Raw genomic sequence first — 16199 nt, 5'->3', positions numbered from 1 at the left:
TTTACTTTCTAATATACAATAGGATTTACTTATTACACTTATATGCCGTCCTCTTCTTAAAAGTAAGTTCTATAAAAACAGGACTCTGTTTTGCTCACTGATATATCCAAAGTGCCTAGAACACTGCCTAGCACATAGTAGGTACTAAATAAATATTTGTTAAATGAAGAAAAAGATAGATTTAAGTTTACTAGTCTTTCCTGACTCATGACAAGTTTGAAAAAAGTTTTAATATATTTTTTTTAGAGATAGAAAGCATGCACATGAGTGGGGGAGGGGCAGAGGGAAAGGGAGAGAGAATCCCAAGCAGGTTCCAGAAATGTTCAGCATGGAGCCCAACTCAGGGCTCAATCTGATGACCGTGAGATCACGATTTGAGCTGAAATCAAGAGCCACCCAGTCACCCCCCAAAATATTTATTCTTTAATTAATAAATCATTATATGCAAACACTGCTGAAGTTTCTGGTAAAGAAATGTGAAATTCTGTAATTTAGACTTTATTCATCTGGCACTGAATCCTCTTCATTTAAATAGGGCCACTGAGTAGGGTTAAGTAGGTTGTAAACTGAACAAAGATGCTTAGAACTAAGGGAACAACAGAACCCAAAATTCACTGGGCTGAGACTACACAGAACTGGGGTGCTCTTTTCTAATAAAGGAACACACAAAGGAACTGTAAGTACTAGCATACCCTGGGTTTTAAATACCCAAAGTTTAAAAATTCAACAATGTCTTAGTGAAAGTCCTTCTAAAATGTATTAGATATTTCTTGGAAAAATAATTGTGCTTGATGACTTGAGGCTTTAATTGTGTAATTCTCAAGTATGACTATGAATAGCAACTCACAGTGAAAAGTATTTGGATGCTGAAATAGAGATATCTATGTTCAAATTCTGGCTAGTTTCCTAACTCCTCTAACCTCAGTTTTCAATGTTGAAAATTATTGAAAATAATAGCTCCTTCTGCAATAACTATATTTTCTTTTTTTTTTTTTCTTTTTTCTTTTTATTTTTGAGAGAGAGATAGAGTGAGTGAGTGGCGGGGGTGCGGGGGGGAAGAGGCACAGGGAGAGGGAGAGAGAATCTTAAGCAGGCTCCATGCCCGGTGTGGAGCCCAACATGGGGCTCGATCTCACAACCCTGAGATCATGACCTGAGACAAAATCAAAAGTTGGATGCTTAACTGATTGAGCCACCCAGGCCCCCCTTATTTTCTGTATTCTTGATGCTTTGGCATCTGAGGCCTTGCTGACCGAAGAGAGACCGCCTCTCTCACAGCTAACCAGTTCTTAAGTGATAGCAAGGAATAAACCTCTCATACACAAACTAACCAACCATAGTTCATACTCCATATCACCTCCTCTATTGGACTATTACACTCGGGAGGCAAAATTTCCCTGCCATAACCATTCCAAGGATACATACAGACAACCAGGGACAACCCTTATGACCAGAGACCACAGATATTATGCAAACTGGCTAACCTAAATCTTGTTACCCTGCTTGGTGCTTCCCTGTGTGGCCCTGCATGGTGTGGTATGCCCCTTCCCTCAGAAACTGTGAGCAACAAACTATCTTTTCAATAGAAATCATCTCCTGATCTGCTGGCTTCACCACACCTGAACGGTTCAATTATAAAACCTACATTTTAAAACTTCTTAACAGGATTTTTAGGAAGAGTAAATACAATGTACTTTTTGACTACAATAATGCCTTCTTCAAAATCAAAGATTTAAATGTGAAGACAAAAACAACTAAAATACCAAAGGAGAACCTGGGTGAATATTGTGTAAATATACAGTGAATAGAATAAAGCCAGAAATCATAAATGAAAAGTACTGCTTTTATTTTTTTATTTAATTTTATTTAATTTTATTTTTAAGATTTTATTTATTTATTTGACAGAGAGAGAGTGAGAGCAGGAACACAAGCAGGGGGAGTGGGAGAGGGAGAAGCAGGCTTCCCACGGAGCAGGGAGCCCAATGTGGGGCTCGATCCCAGGACCCTGGGATCATGACCTGAGCCAAAGGCAGATGCTTAATGACTGAGCCACCCAGGCGCCCCTTTTTATTTTTAAAAGATTTTATTTATTAATTTGAGAGAGTGCAGAGAGAGAGAGTGTACATCGGGGGGGGGAGGGGCAGAGGAAGAGGGAGTAGCAGGTTCCCCACTGAGCAGGGAGCCAGATGCAGGGCTTTATCCCAGGACCCTGGGATCATTACCTGAGCCAAAGGCAGAGAGTTAACCGACTGAGCCACCCAGGCACCCCTATTATTTCTGATTTTCTGATTATTTATTTAAAAGCAGTACTTTAGCGGCTCCTGGGTGGCTCAGTTGGTTGGGCATCTGACTCTTGATTTTGGCTGGGGTCATGATCTTAGGGTCCTAGGGTCATGAGTTTGAGCCTTCTGTAGGGCTCGCCTCAGCAAAGTCTCCTTGTCCCTTTCCCTCCCCTCGCCCCCACTCCTGTGCAAGCAACGCACGCACTCTCTCTACAATAAATAAATAAAATCTTAAAAAAAAGAAATCATAAAAATACTGCTTTAAAAATAAAAAACTTTGATTTGATAAAAATTAAAGAAAACAGGGTTTTAAGATATAAATTGAAAATGTGGAAAAAAACATTTACAACTTATGACAAAAAGGATTAACATCTATAGAGGCAGGAACCAGATTAGTGGTTATTTGGGGTGTTGGCAATTTCACTTTTATCACTGTAAAACTGCAGTAAGTCTCTTCAACTCAAGTAAAAAGCAATTACTTCCCTAAAATTGATAGGTCTATTGTTAGAATATTGCTGAAAATAGTTTGGCTCACCAAAAAAAGTTCACTATATCCTATTTAATATCCCTTTATTTGCAAATAAACATATGAAGGTAAATTGTAATCCCATCTGCTTTCTGATCAAATTCTACCTAGTAAAATTGAAATAAAGTACATCTACTTATAATAAAGAATGAAGGAATTCTTTATGAATATAGCATCTTAAAAAGTTTTAAGTATATGTTTTAAGATAGAAAAAAGACTTACCGTCCAAAATTTTATAAAGTACTGTAAAACTGTTGTAGCCACAAAAAGGCAATATAACAAGGAATACAATAAAAACAGCAGGAAGAATTTGTAATTAGAAAATCCCACACAGTTATTCACCCTAGAAGAATGAAGAAAGTCACACTGTAAAAATAAGACAAATCACAAACTCTCAGAAACAAAAAACAGAATGGTGTTTGCCAGGGGTTAGGGGGGCGGTGATGGGTATAGAATTTTAGTTTTGCAAGATGAAAAAGTTCTGAAGATTGGTTACACAATATGAACATATTTAATACTACTGAACTGTACACTTAGAAATGGTTAAGATGGTAAGTTTTAATGTTATTTTTTAACTATAATAAAAACAGTAATAATATATATGGCAGATAAAAAACTTAACTATTATTACTTGGAAATGGGCCATTTGGGAAGTAGGGAGCAGTATCTTAATTGTGGATATGTGTTTTTAATAAATTCTATGAGGAATTTGGAATTTTAATGTTAATTCTTAATATATACTTACTTGGGTTACTAACATCAGAGTATATATTTAAAGGAATACACTTAATATAAACATGTACATACATAAATATGCATATAAGTAGGACTAATTCAACCTTGAGTAATCGAGTAATTGAACTGACCTTCAAAATTTAGGAATGCTGTGGTAATTTACCTCCAATTCTCTCCTTCCCACCTCTCCACCCCCAATGTGATTTCCTCTTTTTTATACATACCAAGGACAGTGATGATCCATCTTAAGAATACATCTAAAAAACAAATAAACATAAGAGAATCCTTGCATAAAAATTCCCCTAATTTTAATTTCTGATAGTTTTCTCTTTCTTTGGCTTAAATTTTTACCTTTACAAATAATATCTTAGAAAAACCAACCGAGGGGTGCCTGGGTAGCTCAGTGGGTTAAGTGTCCGACTCTTGACTTCAGTTCAAGTCATGATCTCAGGGCTGTGAGACTGAGCCCTGCACTGGGTTCCATGCTGGGGGTGGAGCCTGCTTAAGATTCTCTCTCTCCCTCCCCCTCTGCCTCTGTCTCTCTCTCCCCTGCTCCCTCTCTAAAAAAATAAAGAAAAACTAACCCAGTAAACATTAGGTTAGAGAAAAGTTCTGGCATTTCCACAAGGCCTTTTATAGTTAAGAGATGATTTTTAATACTGGGAATTTAGCTGAGCATAGCCAAATGCCTTGAACCATACCAAATGACATTTTAATATGATATAGTACATATAGCACTAGGTAAATTAGATAGGTCCAGCTTACAAATTACTGAGGGAGATAAAATGAAATACAGAAATCCCTATGCTATTTTAACCACACACAACACATAAAAATAAAACTTTAGGAGCAAATATGTTAAAATATTAACAATGATAGGCTTATAGATGGTTATTTTTTCCATATAATTTACAAAATTTTATTCCATGGATAAGCACTACTGTACTTTTATAATAAAAAAACCCCTCCAAATTTGCCTCATCACCAATACATGCAATCTAGATTTGTATAAAGTTAGACTATAGAACATCTTAAATACAGCAGTCTCCCTTATCCATAGTCACCCCCATATCCAGCTTCCCCTGGTTTCAGCTACCCACAGTCACCGAGGTCTAGAAGCAGATGATCCTCCTTCTGACATACTTCAGAAGGTCAATGGTAGCCTAATGCTATGTCACAGTGCCTACCTCATTCACCTCCCTACATCTCATCACAATAAGGGTGAGTATAGTAGAAGGCATTTTGAGAGAGAGACCACATTCACATAACTTTTATTATAGTATATTGCTATAATTGTTCCATTTTATTATTAGCTATTGTTATTAATCTCTTACTGTGCCTAATTTATAAACTAAACTTTATCATAGGTGTATGTATAGTATATGTAGGGTTTGGTATTATCTAGTTTCGGGCATCCACTGGGGGTCTTGGAATAGATCCCCAGGCAGATAAGAGGCGACTGCTGCAATATAGGAAATGAATAAACTAATACCCAGGATGTTAAACAGCCTGTCTAACTAAAGTTCAAGGACTAGTAGAGATTCCCAAACTATGGATGTTTCCTTCAACACACTACGTTCTCACAAGGGCACACACACACACACACACACAAAAAAAAAAAAAAAAAAAATCAAAATTTTCTGGGAACAATGTCACAGATGGTAATTGAAAACAATATTTTTGTGGTTTGTTAGGTTTTAATATTAACAGTAAAAATAAGAAAATTGTCATGATAGTCTTTTTTTTTTTCAGTGAGTCTTTTTAATCCAGGAAATAAAGTTATCTTTCTCAAGGGGGTTATTACTTACTTGCTCATCAATATTAAATTAAGCATAAGCATAGGAAGAATATTTTAACAACTATTATAGGAACTGTTAATCAAGATTACTTCAAAGTATATTCTAGCTTACATAAATATTTTTGTTAGCCCAGAATACATAGCAAATAAAGGGAGAGGATACAGTGTTCTTGCTAAGTGTAAAGCATATGAAATATTCCTTCCCCTTCCATTCCCCTGTCACCAATTTCCAGTGCTAGGGTTAAATAGAAACAAACAAGTAATACTTACATGTCACATGCTGAGCAGTGATGTGCCCGGTCAGGTTTAATCAACTGACATCTTTCACAATACCTGATGGCTATATTTAAGAATTAAAAGGAAATTGTTGAAGGATGTATAAGCTTAGTTAATTTGACTATATAATTTGCTTTCATTTCTCTTACAAATAATTCTGTGAAATTGATAACTAGTAATTTTAAAATAATACCAAAATGCATTAGAGAGCTTCTGAAATCAAAATGTCAAGAGGTAGAAGGAAACCTCAGAAATAGAACAGCGCCCAGCAATTTTCAGATGGAAAAGGAGATCTATAGCAAGTAAGTGACTTGCACAAGGTCAAACACCTAGTCAGGTAGTAGCATAACTCAGATTTACGAAGTCCCGATTCAAGCTTTTTTTCCTACTATAATACATTGTCTATACTAAAATATCCCAAAATGAATGTGCTTAAACTTTTTAAGGCACCCTGTGGGATTTTGTTTTTAACATTATAAAATAGCTTTTTCAAGAAAAACAAAACCACAACCTTTTATCTCCCATCCCTATCCCAAATAGCAAAATCAAGACAACATTTTTAAAAACAAACAACCCTGAACTTCTTCCCACTCAATTCTAACATATGTTACTGCTGCCCAATTTATATGTTCATTCATTCAAAACATGAGCACCTATTAGGTGCCAGATACTGTTCTAGGCTTAAATCCCTGCCTTCATGGAACTTATATTCTTTTGGAGAAGATGGGGAGTACTAAATAAGTTAACAAATAAATAGTATATTAGTGATACGTGCTAATAAGAAAAATAAAGCAGGGAGGGGGAATTGGGATATTGTATACTGTAATTTCAGAGACATCTGAGAAAATTGAAATTGAAGGAAGGGGGTTACTAAGTCACACTGGGAAAAAGAGGATTCTAAGCAGAGGACAGGCCTTGAGGTGGGAGCATGATTAGTTTGTTTAAAGAATAGGGAAGGGTGTGGTGTGCCTGGAACAGGGTGAAAAGGAGGTCAGAGATGACGTCAGAGATTAATAAGAAATCAGATCAAGTAAGACTTGTTTTCAGCTCAAGTACTCTGATTAAAAAAAAATTCAAGAGAAGAAGTCCACTGGAATAAGAGTTCCATCAGAGTCTGTATATCGTACAGAACCTTAAGTTTCGGTTTTTGAAATTTCAATAAGTGACACATAAATCTTTGAGATTCACGAGGGAAATGTCCCAAGACTTCACAAATCAAAAAGTACCTTAAAAGCCATTATTATGGATGAATAGAGAATAATAACATTATAGTTAGATGCTAATTGTTCTCTATATGATGGCCTCTAAAGCAAACAAACTGTACTGACTTGGCAACAAGGCAAATTACTATTGATCTTTCACAAATAGTTGAAACATTTATAGATTTAGAGCACTTAAATGGCAAATACTCTACTTGATATTGTAAATGGCTTCTTTGGAGGTATCTGCTTGATTGATAAGCCACTCTCTCCTTCTCTGGGAAATGAGTTCAGACCACCCTGCCTGCTTCTAGTTCATGCTCTCTCTCCTATGGATTCAGCACTGGGACTGAGAATGAGTTATGGCTGCATGCTGCCGCAACTGGGTAACATGTGATATTTTGCCATGTGAACTGGATAAAAAATAAAAACTTGTTTGCAGGGAGATAGTGTTAAAAATGAAACAGATACACAGAAACAAGAAGAAATAAGCTGCACAGAGTCCCAGTTTTGGCTTTCCAATTATGGGTTCCAGTTCTTTCTTGTAGTCCTGCCCTTCACATACAGGAAATACCCACCAATTTCTGACACCATTTCATATTTTTTGGTAGCTTTTTGGGGTGAAAGGAGTTAAAAAGCTGAAGCTGTTGCCTGTTACTTGTGATCCTAACAAACATAGTAATAGCGTAGAAAATAGGTTCAAATAAAAATTTAAATTAAGTATACCCTCTAAAAAGTACATGAATCATGTCATGTATTACAATCTATTTGGAAGGAAATTTGGCAGTATCAATAAAAATTTAAGATGTATATGTTCTCTGACTCAGCATTTCTACTTCTAGAAAATTCTATAGACGTGTTCACTACAGCATTGTTTTTAATAACAAAATACTATGAATAACTTGAATTATCCAAATGGCAAAGCATTTTGATATATCCATACAGTGGAATACTATGTAGACTTTAACAAGAATTTTCCATACAAAATACACATGTACCCTAAGTTGGAAAAATGCAAATATATCACATGGAAAAAAAGCAAATTGTTGAACAGTCTGGATATGTAGCATGTTTCACATGTCTGAGGGGAATAAGAACACATATTTTTTTTCTTTACATATCCCAATAAAATGCATCCACCTTCCAGATGTGAATTAACATATAAGAGAGACAAAGTGTTATTTTGAAGTAATGTTGTAAGTTATACCTGCTAAAAGGCACTATCCAGGTAACCAAATTTGTATTGGTTAAGATCTATTTACTCTAGTTGTTAAAATATATTAATTAATTGTACATAAGTTATGCAATACTCTGCCAAGTATAAAAAATTCCTGCAAAGATATACAGGGTGCCCCCGGAGAGTAGTGCTGGGGTGAAGGGTAAACTCACTTTTCTTTCTTTTTTTCTTGTAGGCTCCATGCCCAGCATGGAGCACAAAGCAGGGCTTGAACTGATGACCCTGAGATCAAGACCTGAGCTGAGATCAAGAGTCAGACCCTGAGATCAAGAGTTGGATGCTTAACTGAGCCACCCAGGTGCCCCTCACTTTTCATCTGGTCCCCTAAAAAAAATTTTTTTTTAAATCATGGCATGTATTACTTCTGTTATTTCAACAAAAATATCTTTAAGATGAAGGGAATGTATATAAATATCCACCTAAAAGAATAAGCTATAGTTTACTGAGGGTGTGTTCTATAACACCTCACCTGGGTTGGACATGAGGGAGATAAAACCATACAACGTAGAAAAAGTAAAGCTATAAAGGACAGTAGAAATCTCCTAGTTGATATCTCCATTCTACAGATGAAAAACACCCTAATATCAAGAGAAAGTAATTTGCCCAAAGCTATATATAGCTGAATTAGTGGTAAGATGAGGATCAGGAGTATCTTATTTTCTTTTTCCTCTATACTTCCACTCAAAATTCTGAGATGAGAATTTTGCCCTGAGATGAGACCAAACTGAACAGACCTTTGAGGAAGACTTTCGAAGGATCCTGATGACAGAGTAGACAGAAGAACCGAGGAAAAAGGAGCCATCGGCAAACTTCAGTTTCTAGTCTCGGGTGCTGAAATGAACAAGGCTGCCAACGGCAGAAATAAGCTCAGTCTGGGGGAAGTAGGGAGAGTGGGGCAGGATGTTTTTCATTTATTCATTCTCTCCTTCATTCAACAAATATTTAGAGAGTTTCTACCATGTGACAACTATTGCTTGATGGTATTAAATTTTGAACTGATGAATCCAGTTTTATTTGGGTTTGTAGGTTTGGATAATAGGTCACTCAAGGACAGCTATTCTGGTGGGAGCCAGGAAGGTGATGAAGTAGGAGGACTCTAAGCTCACCCAGTCCCATGGATACACGTAGAAAACAGACATATCAGTGCAACTAACCTAGAAAATGACCAAGCTGGAGATGCTGAATGGGTAGACACATGCCAAGAGGGATGAATCCTTGAATAATGGCTACAGGGTGCTCTGGGGGAGAGGTCTGCAGTTCTTCCCTCTGAAACATCAGGAAGAATGCTGCAGCCCTCGTGCAGCTAGACTGTAGGCTTCTAGATAGACAAGTGATCCTGGTGTGCAGCTGCAACTCCACCCCTTTTCCTCACATACAAGAAAGGGTCTGGAATGCAAATGAGCGCTAGTGTGACAATATCCTTGAACCTGTTTTAATTCATATTCAGAAAAGTGAACTCATTCCTGAAAACTACTAAAGAAAACAAACTGAGACACAATAAACTAATAATCACAATATCCTAGTGTCAGAATTCCAGAGGTGAAAACAAAAGCCGAAGGAACAGTATGAAAAGAATAAGGGCAAGGCACCCTCGTGAGGTTAAGAAACAGAAAAATTAAAAAAAATTTAGGAGGAAGAATAATCATTCAAGGATTAAGAAACAGAACTAGAACAGAAAAGCACAAAGAAGAAAGCTTTTCAAGAAGCCAGAATGACAAAAGTCACTGAACTTGGGTAGGGATAATGGAAGCCAGTTGCCTGGTATTAGCTGGGAAGGAAAAGAGGACTTGGGTGCAGACAACTTATAAGAGGATCTAACTCAAAGGGAAGAGAAAATATAATGGCGGTTAGAACAGAATCTGAACCAAACTGTTGTTGTTTTTAAGAGAGATATACTTTGACATATACCTGAGAGCAAAGGGAAGAAACTGGCTGTGATTTTTTCAGTGGAGACGCAAGTGTTATAGGAGCAAACTGGGGGAGAAGAGAAGAAAAAGGTCAGTAATCTTCATGCAAATATAACAAAGGACAAGGGGCGCCTGGGTGGCACAGTCAGGTAGGCTGCCGATTCTTGGTTTCAGCTCAGGTCCTGATCTCAGGGTTGTGGGATCGAACCCCGTGTCAGGCTCCATGCTCAGCTCAGTCTGTTAAAGTCTCTCTCTCCCTCTAACCCCCACCCCCGCACTCTTTCTCTCTCAAATAAATAAATAAGTCTTAAAAAAAAAAAAAGGATGAGAACACACATACCAAGAGGAAACTGATATGCTCTGGAAAAGCCAGTTTGTAAAGGTGCACTGGCAGCAGGGACTCTGTCACCAGTTAGGTCAGATGCTAGCTCTCCCACTTACTAGCTTGTGACCTTGCGTCAGTAACTTACTTTCCATGAGCCTCAATTGCCTCTTCTGTACGTGCAAATAATACCAAGTGTAAAGGACTATTGTGCAGATTAAATATAAATCTCCTGGAACATATCAGATTCTCAATAAAGCAGGTGTTACTAGGATGATAATAATAATTACTATTTCGGGGCGCCTGGGTGGCTCAGTCGGTTAAGTGTCTGCCTTCAGCTCAGGTCATGATCCCGGGGTGCTGGATCGAGTCCCACATCGGGCTCCCTGCTCTGTGGGGAACCTGCTTCTCCCTCTGCCTGCCACTCCCCCTGCTTGTGCTCTCTCTGTCAAATAAATAAATAAAATCTTTAAAAAAAATTATTTCTGATAAAATACAAAGTCAGACTATGACGGGGAAAATCAGTGAAAGAGAGAAAACTAGGGAGATTTAAAAGTGCATAAACAGTGCTCATTTTGACAGCACATATACTAAAACTGGCACAATACAGATAAGATTAACATGGCCTCAACAGACACATGAAAAAGTGTTCAATATCGCTCGGCATCAGGGAAATCCAAATCAAAACCTCAATGAGATACCACCTCACACCAGTCAGAATGGCTAAAATTAACAAGTCAGGAAATGACAGATGTTGGCGGGGATGCGGAGAAAGGGGAACCCTCCTACACTGTTGGTGGGAATGCAAGCTGGTGCAGCCACTCTGGAAAACAGTATGGAGGTTCCTCAAAAAGTTGAAAATAGAGCTACCATATGATCCAGCAATTGCACTACTGGGTATTTACCCCAAAGATACAAAAGTAGGGACCCGAAAGGGTACATGCACCCCGATGTTTATAGCAGCAATGTCCACAGTGGCCAAACTGTGGAAAGAGCCAAGATGTCCATCGACAGATGAATGGATAAAGAAGATGTGGTATAATATATCATGGAATATTATGCAGCCATCAAAAGGAATGAGATCTTGCCATTTGCAACGACGTGGATGGAACTGGAGGGTGTTATGCTGAGCGAAATAAGTCAAACAGAGAAAGACATGTATCATATGACCTCACTGATATGAGGAATTCTTAATCTCAGGAAACAAACTGGGGGTTGCTGAAGTGGGGGGGGGGGGGGGGGGGATGGGGTGACTGGGTGATGGACACTGGGGAGGGTATGTGTTCTGGTAAGTGCTGTGAATTGTGCAAGACTGTTGAATCTCAGATCTGGACCTCTGAAACAAATAATGCAATATATGTTAAGAAAGAAAAAAAGAAGAAGAAGAATGTAGCAGGAGGGGAAGAATGAAGGGGGGGAAATCGGAGGGGGAGAAGAACCATGAGAGACGATGGACTCTGAAAAACAAACTGAGGGTTCTAGAGGGGAGGGGGTTGGGAGGATGGGTTGGCCTGGTGATGGGTATTGAGGAGGGCACGTTCTGCATGGAGCACTGGGTGTTGTGCACAAACAATGAATCATGGAACACTATATCTAAAACTAATGATGTAATGTATGGGGATTAACATAACAATAAAAAAAATTAAAAAAAAAAAAAAAAAAAAACATGGCCTCTGTGTGAGAATGACATTCAAAAAGTGAATAAACAGCCAATAAGGCGAATACCCAGGAAGAGGTTCATTCAACAAATACCTACTGAGGGCCTATTTAATCAAGACACTTTGTTAGAGACCATGGGAAAAATTCCTGACTCCCAGAGTCTTAGAATAAGGTCGAGTAAGTGACATAAATAGAAATAACTATGGGGCAGTGATTTGTGACCTACAAGGTAAGAATATGAGAAGTTCAGAGAAGACTTTAAAAATCACTTCTTGGGGCGCCTGGGTGGCTCAGTCAGTTAAAGTGACTGACTCCTGATTTTGGCTCAGGTCATGAGCTCAGGGTCCTGGGATGGAGCCTCATGTCAGGCTTCCCCCTCAGTGGGGAGTCCGCTTGTCTCCCTCTGCCCCTCCCCCCCCCACCGCATGCACGCACGCACGCTCCCGCGCGCTCTCTCTCTCTCAAGTAAATAAATCAATCTTTAAAAAAATATTGCAATTTTAGTATATGTGCTGCCGAAGCGAGCACAATAAATCTTTAAAAAAATCACTTCTTGCTCAAGTGAATAGAAATGGGTAAAAAGAAGCAGACATTGAATTAAAGCTTTAAACTGGATTTAGGGAGGAAAAAATAATTGTTCTAAGCAGAGAAAAAGAATAAAAAAGGTGGGGAAAGACAAGAGTGCTTTTAGCACAGAGGTGATGCAAGGGAACAGTGTGGGACAAAGCTAGAGAGAGATGTCGGTTGGATCCACACTGTGGAGGGAGAAGGTCTAGACAGACTCATTTTGTTTCCTGAATAGCTAATAATCTCTCCACATGGTTCAAAAAAGCCCAAAAAGGAACTGGGTGAAAAGCCCCCCACCCCTCCTCCGTGTGGAGGCAGCTCCATCACTTTCACTCGTCTCTGCTCTATGAAAAGTCTACTTTCTATAATATGTATTTCTGTAATTTTGTTTTTTAAAGAATGAATGCATATTATTTCTATAATAAGAAAAAAGATAAAAACTCCCAAAGTTTGGAATTCTAAGCAATAGAAATGCAGTATAAAATGGTGCTCAAGAGCAGGGACTCTGCCTGTAGTCAGAAGGTAAGTTATAAATCTTATTACTCGGGGACTTTGGACACCTACTTTGTGCCTCATTTCTTCATCTCTAAAATGAAGACAAGTGCAGCACCTCCCTCAGAGTTGTTCTGAGGATTAGATAATCACCAGTAAAGTGTTTAGCATAATTCTGGTATAATATTGAATAGATGAAGGGTATTATTCAGAGTAGAGGAAAGCCTTAGTGTAAAGATGTTACATCAGTGGCTATTAACTCTTCAGGCCACACATACTGCTCTGAAAATCAGATTATCTTGGTATGAATGGGGTATTTTGAACACTACATGTACCCACAACTTTGCATATCATCTCAGAATTCATAAATTCTCTGAAGTCTTAGACTTTGGGTAAAGAACATCTAATCTACAGAACTATAAGTAGAAATAATTATTATAAATCAGACTTTTCATAATTGAATATAAAAAAGGATTATTTTATATTAGCTAACCATTTACTGAAAATTTATTATTAATACCAAGATCTACACTAAATGTATATATCTCATTTATGTATCTCATTTAATATTTCCACTAACCCAAAGATGTAGATATTCTTATCTTCATTTTAAAATAAGGAAACAAAGGGGCACCTGGGGGCCTCAGTCGGTTAGGCATCTGACTCTTGATTTTGGCTTAGGTCATGATCTCAGGGTTGTGAGATTGAGCCCACACTGGGCTCCACGCCAGGCGTGGAGACTGCTTAAGATTCTTTCTCTTGCTCTCCGTCTGCCCCCCACCACTTGCACTCTCTCTCTCAAAAAACAAAACAAAACAAAACCAAAAAACCAATAAAATAAAAAATAAAATAAGGAAACAAGAACTTAGAAAGTTAGTGACTTTCACTACACTAGTACTGGAAAAGCTTGGGTCTGGTTTGAAATTCATGTTTTTGTTATGTACAGCAATATATTAGTCATGCAAAAAGAATAGTATTAAATGCATGAAAAATTTAAGTCAGTCAAATATCCCCTCCTAAAATCTTGTACAAACTTAGTCACATTCCTTAGCCACGACTTGCACATAACTATACAAAGGTAAAGCTCCTCTTATTTCCCCTCGGAGCTGAACAGCATAGTGGGTTCTAGAGCCAGAGCACCCAGATTTAAATCCATTTTTCTACATATGGCTTCAAACAAGTTATAAACCTCTGTGTCTCAGTTTCCTCATCTGTAAAATGAAAACAATAGTTACCTCAAAGGGCTGTTGTGAAGTTTAAATGAGTATGTATAAAGTACAGAATAATTGTTAGCTATTATATTATCCTGTATTTGAACAAAACTCATGAGGTATATAATACAGAACTTAAAACCATTTCCTATACTTAAGTGACTACACTGGCCACTCATAAATTCATTCGTATTGTAAGACTGTCACCCTGAGAAAAGGAAGGTGCCGCAGGAGTCACCTATGTCAATAGGCAGTGGGAGAGTAGAAATACCAACATCTTTGTAACCAGACAAACCTGAGTTCAAATTTTGGCTCTTTTGAGTATTGGTTTTAAAACTTGACAGGATTCTTCCCCTTTGTGTCTTTTACTCCTCTCCATTCTAAGTTAGCACATTCTTGATTTTTTAAAAAATGACTCCATGATGACACACAATATTCAAATTCAAACCAGAATTTCTAAATGATGGTTTGCTAAGAATAACAAGTGACATTTTTAGCCATGAGGTTGAATTAGAAAAAAAAAATGCAGAGAGAAGAGGCTCATAGTGAGCCCCTTAAAAAATCTGTATCAATATATGTACAAATGTATGTACATCTGAAATACCACAGAAGATACAGAACACAGGAAAATCTTGTTTTTGCAGATGTTATCTGTAGCAATCACAATATCCATGTAACTGTCAAATCATGCAGATATATCTTGGCAGGATTAACCATATTTTAAAAATTCCTTGGCAAGGAAAGCTTAAGACTGGTTTTTCTTACTCCTTGAAGCTGATGTGGTGTAGATAGGTAAGTCCCTTGCTGCTCTTTTCAAAATTTCTTGTTGTCTTTCTTGGCTGAATTCCTTTTCATAACGTTCCTTTTCAGAACTGGGCAAGTAGAACTATAAAAGGAGAAATAACTATTAATTCTTTTTAATCCCATAAACTATTATGCTCAGAAAAACAAAGTTTCATCCTGAACAGAAAAAAAAAAACCACATTTTCTTCTATGAAGGCAAAACTTATTTTCAAATTAAAGAAGCTAAATCAAGTATATTTTAACAAAACTACATACCTTTGACAGATTAAAAAATATTTGCCCTCTATACTAGTGATGGGAAAAAATGTTAACTAGAAAATTTTGCATCTTTGTATTTTACAGAAAAAATTAAATACCCCCAACCAAAAAGGGCTTAATATATATATTTTCTATTAGTAAAAATTTTGATGTTTGAAAATTAGTGTCAAGAAAATTTTAATTTTTGGAAGGATGTCCAAGATTCACTGGCTTTGGGTTAAGAGGTTAAATCATAGGCACATGGTCCAGCCATTTTCTGGCCAAATATTTCAGTGAGGTCAACAAGTCATTCTTTTACTACTCTGTTTTAGCTTTTAAAGAGCTAACCAATAGGAGTACTTTCTGCAAAATTATTAAGGATTGTCAAAGCAAGCATAGTCTCCTTTTCTCAAAGAGTTAATTCCTTTATGTTATTTCTAGTTTCCATTTCTTAAGTTTTTATTCCCATAGTGTGGCCAGCCTCCAGTTCATTTCTTAAATAGCATTTTCCTTACAAAGGACTTGTTTATAGTTGCTCCTCTTATCATGTCATCCCAGCATCTCAAGGACCCTCAGTTTTATGCCTCTAATTTCACGTAAACAAAAGCTTTCAGTTTCTATCAGTCTTTATTTCACAGAATTTCCGTTTAAACTAAAAATGGCTTGAGACTTGTTCTTGATCATGTCTTATATTTTAACTGTACTGTGTCTCAATTTTTTTCAAGCAAAAGCAAGGTTTTGCTTGAAAAGGCCTAAAGAGTCATGAATGGAGTTTTTATATTCAAGTATTTTGATCTACCTGCTAACTCACTACCAAAACTTTCCATACTCTTGATGTTTCATCATCAGTAATAATAGTATTAGCTTATCAGTGCAGCCTATCCTGTTACAAACAAGGCAACAGTTTGGCATAGTAGTAGAAAGAGCTCTGGGCTGAGGGAACAGTG

At 37.3% G+C, this 16199-nt stretch overlaps 1 protein-coding gene across 10 annotated transcripts in view; it reads right to left on the bottom strand.

The window, feature by feature from the left end:
• The window catches only part of ZDHHC20 (zinc finger DHHC-type palmitoyltransferase 20), a 76903-nt gene that overhangs the window by 21646 nt on the left and 39058 nt on the right, over positions 1 to 16199 (bottom strand). For all 10 annotated transcript variants that reach the window (XM_032403360.1, XM_032403365.1, XM_032403359.1 and 7 more), the window contains 4 exons: positions 14977 to 15097; positions 5612 to 5681; positions 3768 to 3800; positions 3031 to 3151 (listed from right to left, as the gene is read on the bottom strand). In XM_032403360.1, coding sequence (XP_032259251.1) covers positions 3031 to 3151; positions 3768 to 3800; positions 5612 to 5681; positions 14977 to 15097 — 345 coding nt within the window. The remainder of the gene's footprint in view (positions 1 to 3030; positions 3152 to 3767; positions 3801 to 5611; positions 5682 to 14976; positions 15098 to 16199) is intronic.

This window comes from Phoca vitulina, unplaced genomic scaffold (genome assembly GCF_004348235.1).
Source record: "Phoca vitulina isolate PV1807 unplaced genomic scaffold, GSC_HSeal_1.0 scaffold5, whole genome shotgun sequence".
NCBI classification, from domain to species: Eukaryota; Metazoa; Chordata; class Mammalia; order Carnivora; family Phocidae; genus Phoca; species Phoca vitulina.
Note: the sequence above shows the minus strand (reverse complement) of the source record. Positions and strands in the feature narration are given on the sequence as shown.